We start from the raw sequence: 26,397 nt of genomic DNA, 5'->3' as shown, positions 1-26,397 counted from the left end.
CATTCCAGTCCCCTATAATGAAAAGGACATCTTTTTTGGGTGTTAGTTCTAAAAGGTCTTGTAGGTCTTCATAGAACCATTCAACTTCAGCTTCTTCAGCATTACTGGTTGGGGCATAGGCTTGGATTACCATGATATTGAATGGTTTGCCTTGGAAACAAACAGAGATCATTCTGTCATTTTTGAGATTGCATCCAAGATGACACCACCCTTATGGCAGAAAGTGAAGAGGAACTAAAAAGCCTCTTGATGAAAGTGAAAGAGGAGAGTGAAAAAGTTGGCTTGAAGCTCAACATTCAGAAAACTAAGATCATGGCATCTGGTCCCATCACTTCATGGGAAATAGATGGGGAAACAGTGGAAACAGTGTCAGACTTTATTTTTTGGACTCCAAAATCACTGCAGAGGGTGATTGTAGCCATGAAATTAAAAGATGCTTACTCATTGGAAGGAAAGTTATGACCAACCTAGATAGCATATCAAAAATCAGAGACATCACTTTGCCAACCAAGGTCCGTCTAGTCAAGGCTATGGTTTTTCCAGTGGTCATGTATGGATGTGAGAGTTGGACTGTGAAGAAAGCTGATCACCAAAGAATTGATGCTTTTGAACTGTGGTGTTGGAGAAGACTCTTGAGAGTCCCTTGGACTGCAAGGAGATCCACCCAGCCAATTATAAGGGAGATCAGTCCTGGTGTTCATTGGAAGGACTGATGCTAAAGCTGAAACTCCAATACTTTGGCCACCTCATGCAAAGAGTTGACTCATTGGAAAAGACTCTGATGCTGGGAGGGATTGGGGGCAGGAGGAGAAGGGGACAACAGAGAATGAAATGGCTGGATGGCATCACCGACTTGATGGACATGGGTTTGAGTGAACTCTGAGAGTTGGTGGTGGACAGGGAGGCCTGGCATGCTGTGATTCATGGGGTCACAAAGAGTCAGACACAACTGAGCAACTGAGCTGAACTGAACTGCATTTTGGACTCTTTTGTTGACCATGATGGCTACTCCATTTCTTCTAAGGCATTCCTGCCCACAGTAGTAGATATAATGGTCATCTGAGTTAAATTCACCCATTCCAGTCCATTTTAGTTTGCTGATTCCTAGAATGTCGACATTCACTCTTTTTTTTAAAATTTATTTTATTGGAGGCAAATTACCTTACATTAATATATTGGTTGGTTTTGCCATGCATTGACACGAATCCGCCCCGGGTGTACATGTGTTCCCTTTCTTGAACCCCCCTCCCACATACCTCTTCCCCATATCCTCCCTCTAGGTCATCCTCGACATTCACTCTTGCCATCTCCTGTTTGACCACTTCCAATTTGCCTTGATTCATGGACCTAACATTCCAAGTTGCTATGCAATATTGCTCTTTACAGCATCAGACCTTGCTTCTATCACCAGTCACATCCACAACTGAGTATTGTTTTTGCTTTGGCTCCATCCCTTCATTCTTTCTGGAGTTATTTCTCCACTGATCAGATTGCTCAGTTCAGTTCAGTTCAGTCACTCAGTCATGTCCGACTATTTGCAAACCCATGGACTGCAGCATACCAGGCCTCCCTGTACATCACCAACTCCCGGAATTTACTCAAACTCATGTCCATTGAGTCGGTGATGCGTTCCAACCATCTTGTCCTCTGTCATCCCCTTCTCCTCCTGCCTTCAATCATTCCCAGAATCAGGGTTTTTTCCAATGAGGCAGTTCTTCACATCAGGTAACAAAAGCATTGGAGTTTCATCTTCAGCATCAGTCCTTCCAATGAATATTCAGGACTGATTTCCTTTAGGATGGATTGGTTGGATCTCCTTGCCGTCCAAGCTGTCTAAGGGACTCTCAGGAGTCTTCTTCAACACCACAGTTCAGAAATATCAGTTCCTCGGTGCTCAGCTTTCTTTATAGTTCAACTCTCACATCCATACATGACTACTGGAAAAACCATAGCTTTGACTAGATGAAGCTTTGTCAGCAAAGTAATGTCTCTGTTTTTTAAGATGCTGTCTAGGTTGGTCATAGCTTTTCTTCCAGGGAGCAAGCATCTTTTATTTTCATGGCTGCAGTCACCATCTGCAGTGACTTTGAAGCCCAGAAAAATAAACTCTCTCACTGATTCCATTGTTTCTCCATCTATTTGCCATGAAGCGATGGGACCAGATGCCATGATCATAGTTTTCTGAATATTGAGCTTTAAGCCAACTTTTTCACTCTCCTCTTTCACTTTCACCAAGAGGCTCTTTAGTTCTTCTTCGCTTTCTGCCATAAGGGTGGTGTCATCTGTATATCTGAGGTTATTGATATTTCTCCTGGCAATCTTGATTCCAGCTTGTGCTTCATCCAGCCCAGCATTTCTTAGGATGTATTTTGCATACAAGTTAAATAAACAGGGTGACAATATACAGCCTTGACATACTCCTTTCCCTATTTGGAACCAGTCTGTTGTTCCATGTCCAGTTCTTACTGTTGCTTCCTGACCTGTATACAGATTTCTCAGGAGGCAGGTCAGGTGGTCTGGTATTCCCATCTCTTTGTGAGTTTTCCACATTTTGTTGTGATCCACACAGTCAAAGGTTTTGGCATAGTCAATAAAGCAGGAGTAGATGTTTTTCTGGAACTCTCACTTTTTTGACGATAAAAATGTTGGCAATTTGACCTCTGGTTCCTCTGCCTTTTCTAAATCCAGCTTGATCATCTGGAAGTTCACAATTTATATACTGTTGAAGCCTGGCTTGGAGAATTTTGAGCATTACTTTGCTAGCATGTGAGATGAGTGCAATTGTGCGGTAGTTTGAGCATTCTTTGGCATTGCCTTTCTTTGGGATTGGAATGAAAACTGACCTTTTCCAGTCCTGTGGCCACTGCTGAGTTTTCCAAATTTGCTGACATATTGAGTGCAACACTTTCACAGCATCATCTTTCAAGATTTGAAATAGCTCAACTGGAATTCCATCACCTCCACTAGTTTTGTAGTGATGCTTCCTAAGGCCCACTTGACTTAGCATTCCAGGATATCTGGCTCTAAGTGAGTGATCACACCATCATGATTATCTGGGTTGTGAAGATCTTTTTTGTATACTTCTGTGTATTCTTGCCACCTCTTCTTAAAATCTTCTGCTTCTGTTAGGTTCATACCATTTGTGTCCTTTATTGTGCCTGTCTTTGCATGACAAGTTCCCTTGGTATCTCTAATTTTCTTGATGAGATCTCTAGTCTTTCCCATTCTATTGCTTTCCTCTATTTCTTTGTAATGATCACTGAGGAAGGCTTTCTTTTCTCTCCTTGCTATTCTTTGGAACTCTGTATTCAAATGGGTATATCTTTCCTTTCCTCCTTTGCCTTTTGCTTCTCTTCTTTTCACAGCTATTTGTAAGGCCTCCTCAGTCAACCATTTTGCCTTTTTACATTTCTTTTTCTTGGGGATGGTCTTGATCACTGCCTCCTGTACAATGTCACAAACCTCCATCCCTTGAATCTACCCAAACTGAGATTGCTACCCAGTAGCAATTTTTACATTTCCTAAAGCTTAATGGAAGATTTAAAAGATACTACTTTTTTTTAATATTACACAGAATAGCATAGGTACATGATTCCTTTAGAGTTCTTAAATTAAAAAACTCTGAAGATGGAAACTTCTAGATTATTAATTTGAGGCCAAGACCTGACCTGATCAGAACTCACTTGGCAGTGAACACAACCTGAACTCATATGGATTTATAGATTCTATGAGATCTATGAAAATATGGATTTCAGAATATAGAGTTTATAGTATATAAAAATATATATTTTAAATAAATTTCATATAATATTTATATTTTATCTAGATTTTATATTCACATATCAAGTTGACGAAAGATTTATGTGTTTGATTATGAGGTGCTGCCCCATGCCTCTCTTGTGGTCTTATTTAATGCATAGCATATGATCTGTGGTGCTTTTACAAAATCTGAAACATCCTAGGTTCCAAAACATATAACTTCAAAAGTTTTGGGAAAAGAATGGTAGACCCATGCCATTCTATTAGGGCAACACTGTTTATTTCATGATGCTCAAAACTCTGATGATTTTCTATCTTTGGGTAGAAAAACACAAGGAGAAACAAATAATCACAATGTGTTTTCTGTACTAACATTCATGGCACAAATGATCTGTGTTAGTCAATATTTACGTGTGCTATCTCATTTTAAATCTTTCAAAACACAGGTTCTAACAGTTCACTTTAGTTCAGTCACTCAGTCGTGTCCGACTCTTTGTGACCCCATGGACTGCAGCATGCCAGGCTTTCCTGTCCATCACCAACTCCCAGAGCTCACTCAAACTCATGTCCATCAAGTTGGTGATGCCATCCAACCATCTCATCCTCTGTCTGTGGGGAAACATAATAAAGTGACCCTTATTAGTCAAAGTTGGGAATGGTTTTTCTGAGCCTCTTTTAATATATCAAGAGAAACTGAAAAGGAAAATGCTTTCACAAATTTGAGGTCCTGCTTAGCTCCCATGGGTGGGAAACCAAAAGCAAGTTTTCCTCCTGATGTCTGGTATGGCTCTTGTGTGGAGACTGTTCCTCTCCTGTTTCCAGTCTGTTCTGCCTCATCACTCCTGAAAGGCAGCAGACCTGCCTAGATTCCCCTTCACCTCATCATGGGCTGTTGGTGATTTCTAGATGATTCTCCTTCTTCAGATTAGTTTTCATAGTCTTGAATTTTGCACCTTTATGAGTTTTTTTAGCTTAAATATTACCCTTCTGGAACATTCTTTTTTTATATATAAGTAATTTATTTTTCTAAGATTTTTTGATGTGGACTATTTATTGAATTTGTTACAATGTTTCATGTTTTTTGTTTTGATTTTTTGGCCATGAGACATCCCCAACCAGGGATTGAACTCTCACTCCCTGTATTGAAAGGTAAAGTCCCAACCACTGGACTATGAGGGAATGCTCCCTTCTGGAGCATTCTTTAAAATGAAAATGCCCCAGCCAATCACAAGGTCTCTGGTACCTCCAATTCTATAACCCATTATTCAAGTGCTATTTTACTTAACTACATAATTTCCCTATATATTTATGAGAAGATATTTTTATCCTTGTTTTACCTGCCTAAGAAATGCAACTAACTCATAGGTGTCAAATAGTGTAACCAGTGCCACCAAGGTAGTAGCAGAAGGGCCATCATGACTGTTTCCTCTACATGTGTTAACTTCCTTAATAGAATCATGTCGATCATGTGGCAAACAAGACATTAGCTTTGTCCACCATCTCCAGGAGAAAACAGAAGACCCGACACTGTCTACCCTGTCTCTGTCGAGGTTAGCTCTTATCATTTCCTGAATGAAGGGAAGAAGTAGTTATACGAGAGGAACTGAAGATGGAGAAACCCAGGATAAGCAGAAGGATCAGCAGAAATGAGAGTGTGGGGAGTAAATTATTAACATTGTGAGTCTAATGTTCTCTGAGTTCTCAGATGATTTCACATCCAGTCCTTCTCCTAAACTTGCTGTTAGTCAGAAGTGTTTACGGAGCATCCAGCATCTGCCAAGTACTCAGTTCTAAGTCTAATGAAGGAGACTGGAGAAGGTGACCCACAGCCTCCAAGTCTGATTATGGAGGAAAGGATAACATCCATAAAACAATAGTTATCAGGAAAAGTTCTAGGATTCAGAGGCAAGATAGATCAGGCAGGGCTTAGATGCTCATGGAAATTTCTGTGGAGGGAGAGAGTTTTCAGTTGGATCTTGAAAGTTAAGATATGAAAAGTCAAGCTGCAAGGCAGAAGTGAACATGGCTTGGTTATGGGCTAGTGAACTCATCCCGTAGAGAGGGTGATTGAGTGTGTGGGTATGAGCACATGTGTGTGCATGCAGGGGACAGCCATCAAAGGCAACACTGACCAGGTTTGGTTGCACCATTCTCCTGGGTGTCTTTTTGAAAACCAGTCAAGGATTTTGATCTTGAAGTAAGAGAACCTGGGGAGCCACTGTGGGTACAAAGAAGGTAGGTGACATGGTGGGGTAGGTGACATTCTTCTCCTATGCAGAAATGGAGTGGGATAAACAAAAAATAGCATTTTGCTTTGAGTGTGAAGTGGAATGATGGTGCAAAGGACTGATGCTGGGAGAAGGAATACCTTCTGGAAGGTGGTAAGTTTTGACCATATTCCACCTGAAATCATGGTGCATAAATAAAACCGTGAAAAGCTGTGCTACTCAATGTGAATATGGTAAACTCTAGCCACACGTGGTGCATTAAAGTTAAAATTCATTGACATTGCTGTTCAGTCACTCAGTCGTGTCTGACTCTTTGCGACCCCATGGACAGCAGCATGCCAGGCTCCCCTGTCCTTCACCATCTCCCAGAGTTTGCTCAAACTCATATCCATGGAGTCAATGGACCAACCATCCATGGAGTTCATGGAGTCAACCATCCGACCGTCTTGTCCTCTCTCATCCCCTATAACATTAAAAACTTAGTTCCTATAAAAACATATATAACATTTTTCCCACGTGGTTCCACTGTAAATCCCATTTCATCCGTCCCCTATCCCCTAGGTTTCTCAATGCCCTGGAGATACCCCATACAAGTCAAAAATGCCATGTGGCTCACTGGTAAAGAATCTGCCTGCCAGTGCAGGAGACAAGAGTTCAATCCTTGATCTGGAAAGATCTTCCGGAGAAGGAAATGGCAACCCACTCCAATATTCTTGCAGCTGCAAAAACAATTCCATCAAAACAAAAATTAAAAAAATAAAAACTTAGCTCCTTATTCAAGCTCACCACATTTCAAGTACTCACTAGTGACATATGGCTAATGGCTACCATATTGGACAGTTGCTACCATATTGGACAGCCATATGCCAGTATCAGTAGCCATATTCACATATGGCTAATGGCTACCATACAGAAAAATTTGCATCATCTTGGGATGTTCAGTTGCACTAGATCTTGAAATCAGTAGCAAATATTAGCATTTTGGTGATGAAGGAGCTCCTGGGATGGAAATGGGAACTGGTGATGCTAAGTCAAGGGTCATCTCTCAAGGAGGAGACTATAGGGGTAAATTTTAGGACATGCATGAAGTTTAGGGAAAAAGGCATAAGGAGAGCAAACAAAAATTTCCCTGAAGTTTTGAAAAAGTGGAAGACACAGCATAGCATAAATCCTGCAACAGAACAGGAAGAAAATGTCAGTTAGGAGGGAGTGGGGCCGATATCAATTGCCGATGTCGAGGAGAAAGAGAACCAGAAAAGAAACTGTGTTTAGTAATCTGAGGGATATATAAGACTACAATTCAGAGTCAGGTAACACCTGGTTGAATCACTGCGCTTCTCAAGGATTTCTCATGGCAGAAAAGCGAAATTCAACTCACCGATTCCACACACGCTTTAATGGAGAACAGCTAAGAGCACTAAGAGATGTATTTGAAAGGATCAGGTACCCACATTGGTTCCTCATAAGAACACTTGCTTCAACTATTCATCTTGATGAGTCAGTTATAAAGACTTGGTTTAAAAACCAACGTGTCAAAAGGAGGAGGGAGGAGAATCAGACTCGGCAAAATCTGTCACCAGGAGACCCACATCAGGTTGTTTCAGTGAAGGAGGAAGAGATGCCCTTACCGGGCACTTCAGGAAGCACTCATCCCACGAGTCTCAGCCTTTCAGATGATTCTCATCACGAGCTACCTAAGCTTTCTTGTGTTGAGCAGTGTGAAGGGGCTGCTGCGGCTCCATGCCCTTCATCCTGCAATTTCCTGACTGATCATCTCCAACAGATAAGTCCCAGAGACCCTGATCCTCCTTGGGCCTCCATTCCTTATGACATGGATCAACTTATACAGCTATACGACTTACCTGGGGATGATGACCCCAGCAGTCTGGATCAGTACCTCTTCCCAGAGTGCTCCAGCTGGGGAACTGTGGCCGGCACTGATCACCATCGTGATGACGAACACAGCTACAATGCTGAGAAAATTCCGTGATCCGAATGTTTTTTTAAATGGCTTTATTTATTCATGTTTGGCTGTGCTGGGTCTCTGTTGCTGCGAGGGCTTTTCTCTAGTTGCAGGGAATGGGAGCTGCTCTCTAGTTGTGATGCTTGGGCTTCTCATTGTGGTGGCTTCTCTTGCTGTGGAGCACAGGCTGTAGGTGTGCAGGGTTCAGTAGTTGCAGCACTTGGGCTCAATAGTTGCAGCTCCCTTCTGCCCTCTAAGTGCCTCCTCAACCAAATTTCAGTATAAAGGGCAGTCATCAGGTGTCTTTGGAGAAATAGCAGAAACTAGCTAGTTCTAGTTTGTCCCAGTTGAGCTATCTCCATTAATACTATATAAAAATACCTATTTTTCATGGGCCATCTTTGTCTTTAAAAAAAACAAAAACAATTAGGGGCCTCCCTAATGATCCAAGGGTTAGGATGCCACGCTTCCAATGCAGGGGACATGGGTTCAGTCCCCTGGTTGGGGAACTAAGATCCCACATGCCGCATGGCACAGCTGAAAAAATAAACACCCAAATAACACCCCCCCACCAAAAGAACATTTAAGAGTGTGACATTAGCAAATGATTGGATGAGGAGGTCCCTGCACTTGTACCTGACATAAAAACGCAATGATTTAATAATTATCCACTGATGAAAATAGCTCTGGGAGAGCTCTGGAGTTCAGTTACTACTCAGCAGGGTAACAGGAACATGAAAGATGCTCAACATGGCTTATCATCTGGGAAATGCAAACCAAAACTGCAGTGAGGTATCAGTTCACACCCAGTCAGGATGGCTGTCATCTGAAAGACCACGAGAAATGTTGGCGAGGACAGGGAGAAAAGGGGAGCCTTCAGACACAAACAAGAACACATCCCCATAGGAAATGGAAGCCTTTTACCTGTGTCACCACATAGCTTGCGGCCAAGACTGATCCCTTTGGCTGTGACCTCACACTGGGGCAAAGAAGAGCAGGCAGGCCTTATCCACTTTCACCAAGGAGTACCAAGGAGCCCTGGGGCTGTCGGTGACACCGGAAGCTTTTGCCACTGAGGACTCCCCACGTCTTCCCACATGCGAATCCCAGCTGACAGAACTGTGAGGCATCCATGCTTGAGCCCTCAAGAGCAGGAGCTGATGCTGCAGCTCCATCAAACACTGGCACTAACCTATGGTGCGAAAACCCACATCGCTGATCAGAGGATGTGACTGCCTGTTGACCTGTGAGATGGACCTAGCCAGTGAGGGACTCCTCACCCCACCTTCTGTCCTTTGCAAGTCCGTTCTGCCTGCATTTCCCATAGCAGGAGCTGTCACGAGAACGTAGTCTTGAGAGAGTAACGTGTTGCTGAGACCACCTGGACTGAATACATGACTGAACCCAGCTAAGGCCTCCATGTAAACATTTTAAGATTTGGTGGGTGGATGTGGAGACCTACTTGACTTGTGTCCACCCAGGATGAGCTTTGCAATTAAGTTTCTTTGTTCATTTAAGCTGCCACCCACCAGTCTGTTTTGATCTGCCTCTTTCTTCACTCTCTTCTGGGGACCAGTTTATGAATCATGAGGTTGGTACTAAGAAAAGGAATGAATGAAATGGAACTCGATTAAAACTAAAGTTGTAAAAATAAAACCAAAAAAAAAACAAACAAACAAAAAAAAAGTAATCTGAGGTCATTGGTGACCTATCAAACTTGATGCTGATCTCTGAGACTGCGATAGGAGTTTGGGACTAGGAACAGTTTCAGGAGAGTGGTGGGACCAGGGCTTGTTTCAGAGGATGGAGGTGGGGGAGGAAATGGAGGTGGGGAGCAGAGCCAGACAGTAGGAGAAGCAAAAGAAAGAGAGGGAATTGTCACCACCCAGGGCAACCCAGTCAAGTATTCTTTTTTTTCCAAGAAAAGGAAGCAAAAAGATGAGAGACTCTTCAAGGATTATTTGAGAGGATTAGAAGAAGAAGATACCTGTGAAAACCAGGTGGATGCCTTTATGGTTGGGATGGAATGAGAAAGGGGGCACTGGGAGAGGGTTTAGACTTTCATGGGGCCCGGGGGATGGGGTATCAGGAGAGCTATGGGTGGGCTTGCGGCCATTGTCCTCTGAGATCAGAAGACTTGTGTGAAGACAGGGAATGCCTCTGCTTGGTCTGCTGGCTTTCCTGTCTTCCCCACTCCCCCTCCACTGGATTATTCCTTTAGATCGATTTAATTCTGATTTTTTCTAATGCATTAGACATTAACACTTATGCATAGTATGACTCCCTAGCTCTCTAGATTTCTCTAAAACTGTTGCAACTCTACATGCACACTTATTATTTGTCTGTATCAGTGTCATCTTATTTATTTACTTTTTAGCCACCCCATGTGGCATAGGAGATCTTAGTTCCCTGACCAGGGATCGAAACTGCACCCCTTCACATTGAAAGGCAGAGTCTTAACCACTGGACCACCAGGGAAGTCCTAGCACCACCTGTTTTAGATTGTAAGGACAAGGACAGGGTCTGTTTGACTCTTGTTATGCAGGGTTCATCACACTACTGTGAACACAGAGGCAATGAATTCAATACCATTAAATTATAAAGTCAGTAATTACATTTAAATTTGAAGAGCTGCTTTTTAAAAATAGATGTATACAGTTAAATAGGTATGCATGCATGCATACACATGTGTTGACAACTCTATTGACCATATAAAGATTATTTGTCCTTCTTGCCTTTAGGGTAAAGAGTTGTTAGAGACTGATTTAAAATTTTGGATTTTAGTTTATTGTGCACTGATGCTGAATGCTTTGTGGACATTATTTGATTCAGTCCTTGCAAACATGTGGAGCAACAGGTATTCTGAGTCTCATTTCAGAGATGAGGAAATTGTGGCAGAGGCTGGTTCTGTAACTTGCCCAGCGTCACGCCATTAAGTACAAGTGGCAGAGTAGGAATTGGAACCTGGTTCTCCCTGGTGCCCAGTCTCGTGCCCTTAACATCCTCTGTGTTCTCAGGCCAATGCGCTAAAGTGATGGGTCTATTCCTGCTATCATGACCGAGTTTGCCACAGCCATGATCATGCCCACATAAGGATGTGTTTGTTCTCTAGAGCCATAATTCTCCTCTCATTACTGAGAGGCAGAAAAATGGTTATGGGGAAATAACAAAAATAACACCTCCTGGTGTCAACCCAGCCTCCCTCCACAGAGGACTGAATGCTTAACCACTCTTTCAAAGTATCCAAGACAAAACTTGACCTTTCCGTATTTTCTCCATTTAGAATTAAATTTGTCTTTAATGAATACGGTTTGAATAAATCAAGATATCCTGTTTTAGCTATGTAACTGGGAAGGTAATATTTTCAATCTGATTTAAAATTTTTCTTTTGCCAAATTCTGCAGGGCAAGGAGGGGGAATGTTAAAGTTAAGAATAAAAAGAAACTTCTCAGGAAGTGCACTGATACAAACCATATCTGTGGTCATTGTAAATATCTTTCCAAACTGAAATCCAAGGTTCCCATGGTAACCGCTTTTACCCCAACTGGCTTGCATCATGTTTTTTTGTCTAGAAGCCAGTGGAGTGGGACCCAGCTATGTCACAAAGTTCAGGTGTCAATAGCAGATGGAGCTCCTGGGACAAACACCAGACGGGAAAGTATTGCACCCACCCAGCCACTGCCTTCCCACACCCTTGCACTTTGCTCCTGTGCTGACCAAGTGCCCAGGGCTCCCCAGGGGCAGCCGTCCTCCCAAAGTCAAACCATCAGCTATATCCAACTGTGACTTTTCTCTTTCTCTAGTGAGCATTGGACAGGAATTAGAGCCACAGGCTTTGATCTACCAATGTTGCGTCCATCGGTGATCTTGAGCAATCGTGTTTCATAAGGAACAGAACATGGATTCGATAATCCAGGCCAATTGCCAGCTGGAAAAATTGTGTCTTGCCTTCCCGTGACTCACTCCAGCCTCCAGATGGAAGTGATTTCCCAAGGTCACTGCAAAACCCAGTTCAAAGGTGTCTTGTGTGGAGAACATACCGCATGACAGTACAAGGGAAATTGTACTGAGGGTCAGGAATGTCTTTCCTGTTCTTGCTCTTGACCTTGGCAGATCTGAGAACTTCCGTCCAATCATGGGAGCATCATAGGGACAGCGAATGACTTTCCTCTTCCCCAAGCCCTTCTCACCACCCCGCCCTATGCCCTTTCTCCTACATTTTAGGCGGAATGAAGGGACCGAGGAAGAAATGTGCCTTCTTTCACCAAATCATTTCCATTTCTTAAAATAATTCCTAGTTTTCCTCCTTTGGGAAGCCACCCCAGGACTAGGATCTCAAAATATCTTGTATTTACTTTATGTGAGAAACATATTGAGAGCCTATTAGGGGGCAGATACAAGCAGACCCTGACTTCAAGGTGGAAACCAACATATAACTGAGCCTATTAAAGGGCTGTGATTATTATGAAGGCACTGTTAGGAGAGATTGCTTTTCCAATTTCGGATATGTGTATGAGTGAGTGTGTATGTGTGTGTTAGTTGCTCAGTCATGTCCAACTCTTTGCAGCCCCACCAACTATAGCCCACCAGGCTCCTCTGTCCATGAAATTCTCCAGGTAAGAATATTTGAGTGAATAGCCATTCCCTTCTCCAGGGGATCTTCCTGACCCAGGATCTTCTGCATTATAGGTAGATTCTTTACTGTCTGAGCCACAAAGGAAGCCCAATTTGGGGGGCAGGGCAGAGTGTCAAAAGTCTTCATAAAAGAAGATTGGTGTGATCTTCATATAATTAGCATTCACATTTCATGATTAGGACATAGGTTTAAATACACACATCAACATGCAAGTCTGTCTTGATGTCTCCTTGTTGTTCAGTCATTCGGTTGTGTCCAACTCTTTGAGACCCCATGGACTGCAGTATGCCAGGCTTCCCTGTCCTCACCATCTCCCGGAGTTTGTCCAAGTTCATGTCCACTGCATTGGTGATTCCATCCAGCCATCTCATCCTCTGACGCCATCTTCTCCTTCTGCCCTCAGTGTCTCCTTAGATCACAAAAATCTTCAACATGAAAACCTGGTCTTTCTTATTATAGGCAAAATATCTGACTTACCTAGAATAGAGCTGAGAAACCAACGAGGGTCATCATGGCCCTGACTTTGCCTCCAAAACTGAGGGAACAGATTGGAGAATCTACAGGCTGTCTATGTGAATTGGGTGGCCTGTGCAGCTGAGTATCCAGTGTCCAGTGGGAAACGAATTGATAAGCCCCAAAGCTGTAGAGTGGCACTAGTGGTAAAGAACCTGCCTGCCAATGCAGGAATCATAAGATCAAAGCATAACATTCAGTCTCTGGGTGGGGAGGACACCCCAGAGGAGGGCATGGCAACCCACTCCAGTGTTCTTGCCTAGAGAATCCCATGGACAGAGGAGCCTGGTGGGCTACAGTCCATAGGGTCACACAGAGTCAGACACCACAGAAGCTACTTAGCATGCATGCACGCACTACACTACTTTTATTATTTCAACCACTTCTTTTATTTTCTACCATTTCTTTTTTTTCAAATCCCCTCCCTCTTGAGCCTCCCTCACCCCACCCCACCCCCGCATCCTGCCCCTTTACGTCTCACAGAGCGCCAGGCTGGGCTCCCTATATTCATAGCAGCTTCCCACTAGCTAGCTGTTTTACACATGGTGGCGTATATATGCTACTATTTCTTTAAAAGTAATGGCACCTATGCTTGAACCATAATTTCGTGCTTTGGATTACCTTGATTCAGAAGCACAACTTTTCTTCTAAATTAGAGTATACTTGCTTTACGATGTTGTGTTAGTTTCTCCTGTACAGACAGCAAAGTGAATCAGCTGCATGCACGCATACATCCCCTCTTTTTTGTATTTTCTTCCCATTTAGGTCACCATGGAGCACCGAGTAGAGTTCCTTGTACCATAACAGTAGGTTCTCATTAGTTATCTGGTTTTTTCCCTTTGGCCATTTTTATTTATTTATTAAACTTTCATTGTACTGGGGCATAGCCAATTAATAAACAATGTTGTGATAGTTTTAGATGAACAACAAAGGAACTCAGTTGTCCACACACTGTATACATTCTCCCCCCAAGCCCCCTCCCATCCAGACTGCCACATAACGTTGAGCGGAGTTCCCTGTGCTGTACAGTAGGTCTGTGTTCGTTATCCACTTTAAATATAGCAGTGTGTACATGTCCGTCTCAAATCGCCTAACTCTCCCTTCCCCCAGTTCTTCCTCCCATTAAGTATACGCTCATAGTAGTGGATATATGTCAATCCCATCTCCCAATTCATCCCACCTCCCTATCCCCCTTTGGTGTCCGTATTTTTTTCTCTATGTCTATAACTCTATTTCAAAAGCATGACTTTTAAAGAGTCACACTTGCTACTACGTGACTCTGAGAAGGTTCATTCTCTCCAAGCCTTACTTCTTCTTTTAATTAATTAAGCTGTATTGAAGTATAGTTGATTTATAATGTTGTGTTAGTTTCAGTTGCATAGCAAAGTGATTCAGTTACACATATACGTATATATTTTTCCCCTATAGATAATTACAAAACACTGAGCATATTCCCTTGTGCTGTACAGTAGGTCCTTGTTGGTTATCCATTTTATATATAGTAGTGTGCATCTGTTAATCCCAGACTCCTAATTTATCCCTCCCCCTACTTTCTCCTTTGGTAACCGTGTTTGTTTCTATGTCAAGTGTACATGCTCAGTCACGGCTGATTCTTTGTGACCCCATCCTCTGTCCATGGGACAGCAAGAGTACTGGAGTTGGTTGCCATTTCCTCCTCCAGGGGCTCTTCTCCACCCAGGGATCGAACCCAAGTCTCCTGCACTGAAGGTAGATTCTTTACCGCTCAGCCACCTGCGAAGCCCATTGTTGCTATGTCTTTAGACCTCAATTTTTCTCCAGAATGATAGAGCTGGTTTCAGTGATGTTTCTTAAGCTCTGCATTATATTCTACAGGCCTCACCTAAAGCAATCTTAGTAGTGGTAGTAGTCGTCGCTCAGTCATGTCCGACTCTTCGTGATCCCATGGACTGTAGCCTGCCAGGATCCTCTGTCCATGGGATTCTCCAGGCAAGAATACTGGAGTGGATTACCATTCCCTTCCCCAGAGGATCTTCCCAACCCAAGGACTGAACCCAGGTCTTCTGCACTGCAGGCAGATTCTTTACCATCTGAGCTATAGGGAAGATCCAAACAGTCTTAATCAGCTTTGAATCCCCAGATACAATGTACAGTAGTAAAGTACTGAATTAAATTAAAAAGACTCAAGGTCCAGTTCTACTTGTGAGATGATAAAATGAATCTTCCTGTGGAGTTCAGACATCCTGATCAGCTGTGCCATATTGTGTATAAATAGCAGAACTGAGAGTTTGGATTTTCTCCATGTGGAGGTGACTTGGCTTTTTAAGTTAGTACAACTTTAATCTTCAGATGTACATTCAGGCAAAGATTGGCCCAGGTTTCGTGCTGTTAAACATTTAGATTTAAAAGGAAAAATGTCAATTATCCAAAACACTTAAATGTGATCTTGTAAACTAAAAAAGCCTCCAAATTCCTTTTGGTGCCAGAAAAGTAAACTCAGTGTGAAACAGCTGTATGATTGAAAGCCTGTCCTGGTTTGTACTGTTACTTGGCTTAACTACACAGCCTTGAGAAACAGGAGTCTTGTGATCAGTGTAGACGGCCAACTGGAAAAACTCAAGCCAAAAAGAAAAAATCTGAATTGTCCTAATTATATGTTGCAATGCTTCCAGTAACTTAAAGATGATTCCATTTCCCTGCCCTGAATTGCCTTGTTAGAGAATAAAGTCTCAGGATAGGAATCAAAGCCAGAAAAGTGGGGAGCACTGAGCCATAGAAGATGCATCTTCTCAGTTTGTGTTAGGCCGCCGGAGTGGGTGTCAGAATGTGTACGTGTGTGCTTAGTTATGTCTGACTCTTTTGCGACACCATGGACTGTAGTCCACCAGGCTCCTCTGCCCATGGGATTCTCTGGGCAAGAATACTGGAGTGGGTTCTTTTCCAGGGGATCTTCCCAACCCAGGCTTCAAACCTACATCTCCTGCATCTCCTGCATTGGCAGGCAGATTCTTTACCACTTGGAAAGCCCGAGTGTCAAAATAACCACTGCAAGCAAAGCATCCTCGTTGTGGACTTCAGTCAGCTCTCTGGCCATTTACTTGAGTACCAATGGCTACTGAAGATTTCAGTGCAACTCTTACTACTTCTCCTTTTAACTGTGTAATGTCCTGTAGATTCCACACTCCACCTGAAGCTATTTTAATACAACGGAATCTGTGTGGGTCCAGAATAAATAAAACATCTTTTCCTAAAGGGCTTTTGGAAAAGATTCAAGCAGATGCCTGTTGGAGGAAGTGAACTCTGTCTGCTTTATTTTTTTCTATTTACAAAGACAGGTATTTTCCAGCATGTGTCTGCTAAGCCATTTATACAAACTTCTTTTGATAATTGCTATCCTATAGGCGGGCTTCTCACGTGGCTCAGTGGTAAAGAATCTGCCGCCAATTCAGGAGACTTGGGAGACACAGGTTTGAGCCCTGGGTCAGAAAGATTCCCTGGAGGAGGAAATGGCAACTCTCTCAAGTATTTTTGCCTGGAGAGTCCCATGGACAGAGGAGCTTGGCAGACAGTAGTCCATGGGGCTGTAAAAAGTCAGACATAACTGAGTGTGGGCACACATGTGGGCGCACAGTCACACAGAGTGTTTGAAATTTGTCTTCTAACACACCAGTGTAGTGTGAGAACAGTGTCATTGGCCCCAGGGCTCTGGACAGTTTGATGGGCTTCCTGTTCAAGGATATGGGGTCAAGGAAGGTGGAAAGGGACTTTTGCAATCTGAGCACTTAACATGCTTTGTGGGCCAGGGCCACGAGATTAGACTCTGCACAGACCAGTATCCAGGTCATTGACACATATGTGGCTCCTTTAAGAAGTGGGAAGAACTCAGGGTCACAAATCAGAACATTTCAGGTGAGTGAGTGCAGTTTCAGCACTCACTACTTTGGCCACGTTGCTATCTCTGCCAGGTTCTGGGTTTGTTGCCTGAAAAATGGGGTTTGTTTAAAAGCTGTCCCAATTGCCTCAGAATAATATCACCAGGGAGTCATGTGAGGGATAAGATTCGAGTGCCATAAAAAGTTGTGTTGTACAGATGCAAGATTGTCATGTTACATTGACTGCAGGACATGAAGAATCCTTGTCTAAAGTGGCAGTCAGTTTGCTGGTGACAAGATTTAGAACCTGCAGTCAGTGGACGTGTGCTTGGCTGATTTGTTACTGGTCTATGGATAGAGTAAGTGTTTAGAGATGTATATAGCAAGATGACCAAGAAATTCTGTTAAATATGGTAATAAAAATCAGGGCTTGTATTTGCTTGTCCTTTGCGGTTTCTTTCTCTTTTTTTGTAATTTATTTTTCTTACATTTACCAAAAGGACTGGTATTGATAGATGTTGTATTTTGAAAAAACTGGCCTTTCATAGAGATTGGAGAAACTGTAGTGTGGTGATGGTTTAGTCGCTAAGTTGTGTCCAGCTCTTTGCAACCTCATGGACTGTAGCCCGCCAGGCTCCTCTGTCCATGGAATTTTCTAGACAAGAATATTGCATTTCCTTCTCCAGGAGATCTTTCCAACCCAAAGACTGAACCCAGATCGCCTCCATTGCAGGCAGATTCTTTACCGACTGAGCCACCAGAATGTGTGGGGCATCAAAAATCCAGAAGACAAGTGAAAAATTAAAATGAGAGTCTAATGTTTTACCTGTCCCTTGAGAGGCTGACAGGAAGTGGAAAATATCAGAGACTGCCCCAACTGGATGGGTCACTTCCTTCGAAGATGTCTGGTGTCTTGTCAACACAACCAGAGGACATGCTCTGAAGTCCCAAACTGGGAATCTGCCCCAGTATCATCAAAAGGGATAAAAGCCCCAGGAGTAGAACTACAACCACTTTTCCTAAGGTGGTGCTGCTGATGAAATCTGGCCATCCACAGAAGGCCATGGTCAGCTGAGCAAGGAGAGGATGCTAATTTCCATGTCCAGACCATCAGAAGTGGCTGAATGATCTGAAGACAGCCTGCTTTCTGTTTTGGTACTGATATTTATAAACTGGTGTACAGTTGATCCTTGAACAACAGGAGTCTGAACTGCATAGGTCCACTGATAGGCAGATTTTTTTTAAATGAATACCTCCTACAGTACTATACAATCAGAGGCTGATTAAATCTGCAGATGCCAGCTGCATATGCAGAGGGCTGACTGTGAAGTTATTCTTGGATTTTTCCACTATGAAGGCATTGATACCCTTAACCTTCATGTTGTTTGACAGTCAACTGTAAAATATATTTTAAATATTTAAAATATATTTTAGTATCAAAGAAGATAATCCTCATCTCCTTTTGGCTTTTCATACATATTTACTCTTCCAGATGAAATGTGGAATTATTTAGTTCTCTCATTTGGAAGTCTGTTGACTTGTATATTAAAATGAATAAAAGTGATATCTTTACATGATAAAGAAGCCCCATCTAGGCATGTATCACTTCATTTTAAGTCAGTTAAGCTTTGTAACTTTCTCTTTATGTCTTCTATACACTTCTTATTAAATGAATCCCTAGATATCTTAGATTTTTTATTGGAATATAATTGTTTTACAGTGTCATGTTAGTTTCTGCTGTACAATAACGTGAATCAGCCATATGTATGCATATATCCCCTCCCTCTTTTTTTTTTTGGCAGCAACTTTTTATGCTTTGATTCCAAAAATTAAAAAAAAATAACTTCACATATTTATTTATAAAATACTGGAGCATTGCCAATTTGTTTTTTTTTTTAGCTGTTTTGTAATCTTTATTTTATTTTTTTTTTTGGTAATTAATTTATTTTTTATTGGAGGCAAATTATTTTACAATATTATATTGGTTGGTTTTGCCATACATTGACATGAATTCGCCCCGGGTTTACATAAGTTCCCCCTCCTGAACCCCCCTCCCACCTCCCTTTATCCTCCCTCTGGGTCATCCCCGCACGCCAGCCCCGAGCATCCTATAACATGCATTGACCCTGAACTAGTGATTCGTTTCACATATGACAACATACGTGTTTCAATGCCATTCTCCCAAATCATCCCACCCTCACCCTCTCCCATAGAGTCCCAAAGACTGTTCTATACATCTGTGTCTCTTTTGCTGTCTCGTATACAGGGTTATCATTTGCATCTTTCTAAATTCCATATATATGCGTTAGTATACTGTATTGGTGTTTTTCTTTCTGGCTTACTTCACTCTGTATAATAGGCTCCAGTTTCATCCACCTCATTAGAACTGGTTCAAATGTATTCTTTTTAATGGCTGAATAATACTCCATTGTGTATATGTACCAAAGCTTTCTTATCCATTCGTCTGCAGATGGACATCTAGGTTGCTTCCATGTCCTGGCTATTATAAACAGTGCTGCAATGAACATTGGAGTACATGTGTCTCTTTCAATTCTGGTTTCTTCGGTGTGTATGCCCAGGAGTGCGATTGCTGGATCATATGGCAGTTCTATTTCCAGTTTTTTGAGGAATCTCCACACTGTTCTCCATAGTGGCTGTACTAGTTTGCATTCCCACCAACAGTGTAAGAGGGTTCCTTTCTCTCCACATCCTCTCCAGCATTTATTGCATGTAGTAGAAGGAAAGAAATCGTAAAAATTAGGGCAGAGATAAATGCAAAAGAAACAAAAGAGACCATAGCAAAAATCAACAAAGCCAAAAGCTAGTTCTTTGAGAAGGTAAATAAAATTGACAAACCACTAGCCAGACTTATCAAGAAACAAAGGGAGAAGAACCAAATCAATAAAATTAGAAATGAAAATGGAGAGATCACAACTGACAACACAGAAATACAAAGGATTATTAGAGAATACTATCAGCAATTATATGGCAATAAAATGAATAACCTGGAAGAAATGGACAAATTCCTAGAAAAGTACAACTTTCCAAAACTGAACCAGGAAGAAATAGAAAATCTGAACAGACCCATCACAAGCACGGAACTAGAGGCTGTAATCAAGAATCTTCCAGCAAACAAAAGCCCAGGTCCAGACGGCTTCACAGCCGAATTCTACCAAACATTTAGAGAAGAGCTAACACCTATTCTACTCAAACTCTTCCAGAAAATTGCTGAGGAAGGGAAACTTCCAAACTCATTCTATGAGGCCACCATCACCCTAATCCCAAAACCTGGTAAAGACCCCACAAAAAAAGAAAACTACAGGCCAATATCACTGATGAACATAGATGCAAAAATCCTTAACAAAATTCTAGCAATCAGAATCCAACAACATATTAAGAAGATCATACATCATGACCAAGTGGGCTTTATCCCAGGAATGCAAGGATTCTTCAATATCCGCAAATCAATCAACATAATACACCACATTAACAAACTGAAAAATAAAAATCATATGATTATCTCAATAGATGCAGAGAAAGCCTTTGACAAAATTCAACATCCATTTATGATAAAAACCCTCCAGAAAGTGGGAATAGAAGGGACATACCTCAACATAATAAAAGCTATACATGACAAACCCACAGCAAACATTATCCTCAATGGTGAAAAATTGAAAGCATATCCCCTCCCTCTTAAACCTCCCTCCCACCCACCTCCCATACCCCTCTTCTAGGTCCTCACAGAGCTCTGAACTGAGCTCCCTGTGCTGTACAGCAGCTTCTAGCTAGCTAGCTATTTTACACATGATAGTGTATATATGTCACTGCTAGTCTCTCAATTTTATTGTTTCTGTGAATGAAGTCCTGACCCCCATTACATTCTAACTCTAATGATTGCTGGTAGATAAGAAAGCTTTAAGGTTTTAGGTTTAACCAACCACCATCCTGCTGTCTCATTATGGTTCCAGTAATTTTTTTAGCTAATTCTTTGGAGTTTTCCAGGTCTACAAGAATCATCTGTGTTTATGAACTCTGGTCCTCTTTCCAATATGTATAACTTACCCTTTTCTTTGACTAATTGCGTTGGCTATTATTTCTGGAACAATGTTAAATAAGTAAAGATGTCCTGTTGAGATAACAGGCTTCCAGAACTTTCTTTCTTATCGGTAGAAACATGGGACTTTAAAGTTCTGTGTCAGCCTCCTCTTCCTCTCCACTGTTGCTCAAACACTTGCTGATAAAAGTAAAATCTCATTCAGATGACTGTGAAAGGCAGTCTTGGGAGAAATACGCAATTGAGTGCTTTCCCTTGACTTTGCCTTAATAATATGGGGCTAGAAGGAGAAGGAAATGGCAACCCACTCCAAAATTCTTGCCTGGAGAATCCCAGGGACAGGGGAGCCTGGTGAGCTGCCGTCTATGGGGGTCGCACAGAGTCGGAGATGACTGAAGCGACTTAGCAGCAGCAGAAGAAGAAGAAGGAGAAGGTGGGATTGAAGGACTGATTCCAGTCTAATTATGAGGTGCTTACATTTTGTAGCATCTTAATTACCCTCAAGAGGGTGCTTACCTGAGTCACTGCTGGGCTCCCTAGTGAGGACCCATTCAGAACAATTGTTAAACTTAGATAGCTCTGCCTTTCAAGGAGATAGTAGGGGTACTTCTGAGGTCTTTACTTTGCATTTTGTGCTTAATTTCAATTCAAACCCGTATTCAAGGTACCCACCTCTGACAAGCAAAAGGAAGACAAAATTTATCCCTTGCTTCTATTTCCAACCCATTCAAAAATAGAACGCAGTCAGAGTTCTCAGGAGTGGACGCTGGTTCAGCTGGGAGACTGGGCATCTGGTCTCCACTGTGACAAGGTCAGGGGACATCACCAGAATTGCCCAGACTGGGCATCTATTCTGTTTCCCCTCGGTATAGAGTCTGGTTAGGCTTCAGAATTGTCAATGTTCAGAATAAATGAAAAATCTGAGAATCAAACAAGCTGCTCTTTACTTCTGCTTACTCCCTTACTTTATGCATTGGCACAGACACTATATATGTGTGTGTGCATACTCAGTCACTCAGTCATGTCCAACTCTTTGCAACTCCATGGACTGTAGTACACCAGGCTCCTCTGTCCACGGGATTCTCCAGGCAAGAATACTGGAGTGGGTTGCCATTTCTTTCTCCAAGGGATCTTCCCAACCCAGGGATCAAACCTGCGTCTCCTGCTTTGGCAGGCGGGTTCTTTACCACTGAGCCACCTGGGAAGCCATGGTAGTAGCTTCTTAAATACATATAAATGTGATCATGTCCAGTGCAGTGGATGCTGTGCTGTGCTGTCAGGTCCCTTCCCTCCAGGACCAAAGCGGTGGATGACACACAATGCTGGGAGTGCTGATCTCACAGCTCACAGCTCAGTCTCACCTCTGCTGGTGGGAGCTGCCCCCTCTCTGGAAGCAGCCTGCGTACAATGACAGTCTTTGTCCTAATTCAGGGCAACTGTTCAGTGATCTCCAGCTCCATTGGGATTGGCTTCACTCCCCAACAGGTGTGATCCCAAGGGTACATCCCATAAAACTCCCACAGACAAACCTCCATTTTAGAGTCAGCCTCCCAAGTAGAGTCTACTGCCCGAAGCCTGTCCCTTAGTCCACTTCCCTGACCTATAAAATGTGCTGGAATTTTTAGTGTCATTCTTTTTGTGTGTGTGCCAACACCTCCCTTACAGAGGTCCTTACGTACACAGGTGATTTTGCTTCTTGGAGACCGATCCCTGAGAGAAGGATAGCTAGTTTAAAGGGTTTGTATGCTTTCGATTTTAAAAGACATTGCGGGTAACCTTTTTAAGACTCAAGGACATCATTCCACCAACAATGGAGGAGAATTCTCGGCCACTGATGTTCTCACCTGAAGACCAAAGGGCTAGTTCAGACCTTAAGGCTTTGTTCAGACCTTCATCATTTCCCATTGCAGACCTAGTGGGAAATGAAGGAGAGTTTGGTGAGGGGAGGGCAAGACTGATGGGCTTGAGGAAGTCCTGAGGTCTCCTGGTGACTCCTTCCTCTAAATGGATGAAAGACAAAGTTGAGAACTTCAGGACCTCTTCTGCTCTGGCCCTCCAACCTGGAGTGCTTGGGGCTGGGAAGCCCACCGGGAGCTGTGGAGCGTAGCACAAGTGCTGCTGCTGCTGGCCCGGGGCCAAAAAAGGAGGACCTCGGAGCAAAGGTGGGCAGAATGGGCATAGGAGGAACTGCCGGCAGCATACTCCCCACCCCAGACCAAAAACAGTGTTTAGCTAGCCCCCTATGAGTGGATTTACGCTCCTCTTTTCCCTAAAAAAAACAAGCGGGAAGTAAACTGGGATGTAGTTGATATACCCAAGAGAATGGGGAAGATTAAGGTGTCATTGTTGTTGTTTAATCACTAAGTCGTGTCCAACTCTTTGTGACTCCATAGACTGTAGTCCACTAGATTCCCCTGTCCATGGGATTCTTTAGGCAAGAATACTGGAGTGGGTTGCCATTTCCTTCTCCAGAGAATCTTCCTGACTCAGGGATCAAACCCTCATCTCCTTCATTGGCAGCTGGATTCTTTACCACTGAGCCACCAGTGAAGTCCAAGATTGAGGTGACTGTCCTTAATTTGGGGAAAAACTATTTAGAATATTTGAGCACAGATGTACCTCTTCTTATGTCTAAGATGTTGGATGTGACCAGGCACCTCCATGACCTCTGCATCCTTTACAAACTAGCCATGGTCAGGGATGGAGTGGGGTGGGAGAGCTCGGCAGGTGTGTCTCTACGTGATCAGGCACCAGACACGAAGATTCTTACCAGGTTGGTCATCACTGGTGCCTCCTCTCCTCTTTTCGGTGTGTGTTGAAATGAGCTGACCCTCTGTGCTACTATTGTGACACAGACTCATTATCCCTAATAAGCATTTCATAACTCCATCTATTTTTGCCAATTGTTTTAAGTCTCTCTGATTAGCTATGTGAGGCATGCTGTTATCTTAATCTTCTTAACGTCCATGTGAGAGTTTGACAAGTCAGCAGGGAATCTTGCCTTAGCTGCCAAGGATACACGATTAGGTTACAGCTCCAGTGACCCGTGCTTCAGAGCCTCCCTGCCCATCCCCCTCCTTGTCAAGGATTGATCGCCAGAGCATACTTCTTTCAAAAGACCTCAGTTTCCTAAAGTCTGGGAAGTCATGGTGCATCAATGAGAACAAAACTATTAGGAAGACCAGTATCTTGGGCTTCCAACAAATAATTTAATCTTGTGAAAATAAGTAAATAAAGAGGGGAAAAGGTGAGAGACAGAAAGAAAGACCTTAACCAACTCCAGCTGGGAGGCTATGCAACAAGCAGCCTCCAAGTTTCAGAATCAGAAGTGTATGTATATATAGGACTTCCATGGTGGCTTCCCTGGTGGCTCAGTGGTAGAGAATCTGCCTGCCAATGCAAGAGATGCAGGTTTGATCCCTGGGTTGGGAAGATCCCTTGGAGGAGGAAATGACAACCCACTCCAGTATTCTTGCCAGGAAAACCCCATGGACAGATGAGCCTGGCAGGCTGCAGTTCATGGAGACACAAAGAGTCAGCACAACTTAGCAACTGAGCATGCGTGCACATGTGTGTATGTATATTTTTTCACTTAAATATTTTTTTACTGAAGTATAATATGCCCATAGAAAAGTGCACCTAAGTATCCATCTTGATGAATCTTTACAAAGTGAGCCCACCTGGGTATCCAGCACCCAGTTTAAGAACCAACATCACCCACACCCAGAGGCCCCTCATATCCCCCTCCACTCAGCCCAAGTAACCACTCTCTCAACTTCTAACCCATAGATTCCTTCTGCCAGGCTTTGACCTTCACACAGATGGAATCACACAGGATGTAGTGTCTTAGGCATTTGTGAGCTTTTTCCCTTGCAGTCGAGGTCCTTTTAGTCTCATTATGCAGATTCATATTTTAACCTTCTGCAAGGGTTAATACAGAGTCCAGAGGGAGTAGTTAACATTGTGGCAGAGCTTGAGTGCTTCTTTCCTCAGATCATTTCAGGGTAGGAAAATAATTGAGGTTTTGGCAGCTGAGATGACTGTGGGCGGAACAGCTTATTTCTCAGTTAATTCCTTAAGTAAACTATCATCTCTGCCAACTACTGCCGTAGCCACTCTGAAGAAGGTCCGACTCTGCTGTCCCTCCAGCCACTCCATCTTTGTTTCTACTTTCTATTAACTTTCCCCCTTTTTGTGTCGAAAGAATACTGTCAGGTGTCAGAGCCTCATCCTTTCATGGCCATTTCCCTGTGGTTCAGACGTGGGTCCTGTTAACTAAGTTGGTTCTGGAGATAGAAGAAGAAAGCAGAGGTTGGAACTGGGTTGACAAGAGTGAGTGAGCATCTTCATTTCATAGCCATGTTCCTCCAGGTCCTCCCCTTTCTTTGCAAGCAGGGTATCCATGGCTGCCTCTAAGGATCAAATGCAGGTGCAGACGGAATAGGTCATGAAGCATCTTCTGCTAACCATGGTCTTGGGTGTTGACCCAGTCTCCTGCTCACCCCCACACCCCAGGGGATCACTGTTCCCTGCCCAAAAGTAGCCAGGTGCTAAAGTGGTGGTTCTTTTTTTTCCCACTGTGTTGGGCTGAAGGGGAAGCTCCAATACTGTGGCCACCTGATGCGAAGAGCCAACTCTTTGGAAAAGACTCTGATGCTGGGAAAGATTGAGGGCAGGAGGAGAAGAGAACAGCAGAGAATGAGATGGTTGGATGACATCACCGACTCAATAGACATGAGTTTGAGCAAACTCAGGGAGGTGGTGAAGGACAGAGAGGCCTGGCATGCTGCAGTCCACGCGGTCGCAAACAGTTGGACACAACTGAGTGGCTGCACAGCAAACCAAGTCTTAATCTTGGCACATGGGATCTCTGCAGTGTCAGGCGCGATCCTTCTCTGTGGCTCCGGGACTCTCTAGTTGTGGCTCGCAGGCTCCAGAGCACAGGCTCAGTAGTTGTGGCACACCGAGTTGCTCCACAGCTTGTGGGATCTTAGTTCCCCAACCAGGGATCGAGCTTATATCCACTGCATTGCACAGTGAATTCTTTAACCCCCTGGACCACCAGGGAAGTCCCAAAGTGTGGTTCTCATTGGTGAGCATGACCTAGAAACTTATTAAATGTGTAGATTGCTAGCCCTACTTGCAGAAATCCTGCCTCGTGCAGGCTAAGGTGGGTCCCTGTGGTTCTGACACAAATAGTTGAACTGAGTCGATTAGAGACTCACTCACACACACCTTGTTCTGTGCAAGCATTTGGCATTTCTTCCCCCTGCAGTACCCAGTCCAGCCTCCTCTGCATTTAGAACATAGAGTCACTATTTCCTTAGTGAATCTGCTTCCACTCAGCTTGTCTGCACCTTAGATTAGGGCTTTCAGCATTTCCTCTAGAGACA

At 43.2% G+C, this 26,397-nt stretch overlaps 2 protein-coding genes across 3 annotated transcripts in view; both read left to right on the top strand.

The window, feature by feature from the left end:
* Nucleotides 1-26,397, top strand: part of ADRA1A (adrenoceptor alpha 1A) — a 120,882-nt gene that overhangs the window by 29,915 nt on the left and 64,570 nt on the right. The gene's annotated exons all lie outside the window — the stretch shown is intronic.
* LOC129556917 (paired-like homeodomain transcription factor LEUTX) lies at nucleotides 6,049-9,319 on the top strand. Its single transcript, XM_055427263.2, has one exon. It carries the CDS (start codon nucleotides 7,339-7,341, stop codon nucleotides 7,975-7,977), a length of 639 nt encoding a protein of 212 aa, XP_055283238.2. The 5' UTR covers nucleotides 6,049-7,338; the 3' UTR covers nucleotides 7,978-9,319.

Source organism: Moschus berezovskii, chromosome 7 (genome assembly GCF_049115385.1).
Source record: "Moschus berezovskii isolate FMDL1 chromosome 7, NW_MosBer_1.0, whole genome shotgun sequence".
Lineage (NCBI taxonomy): Eukaryota > Metazoa > Chordata > Mammalia > Artiodactyla > Moschidae > Moschus > Moschus berezovskii.
This window is presented reverse-complemented; position numbering and strand designations above follow the sequence as displayed.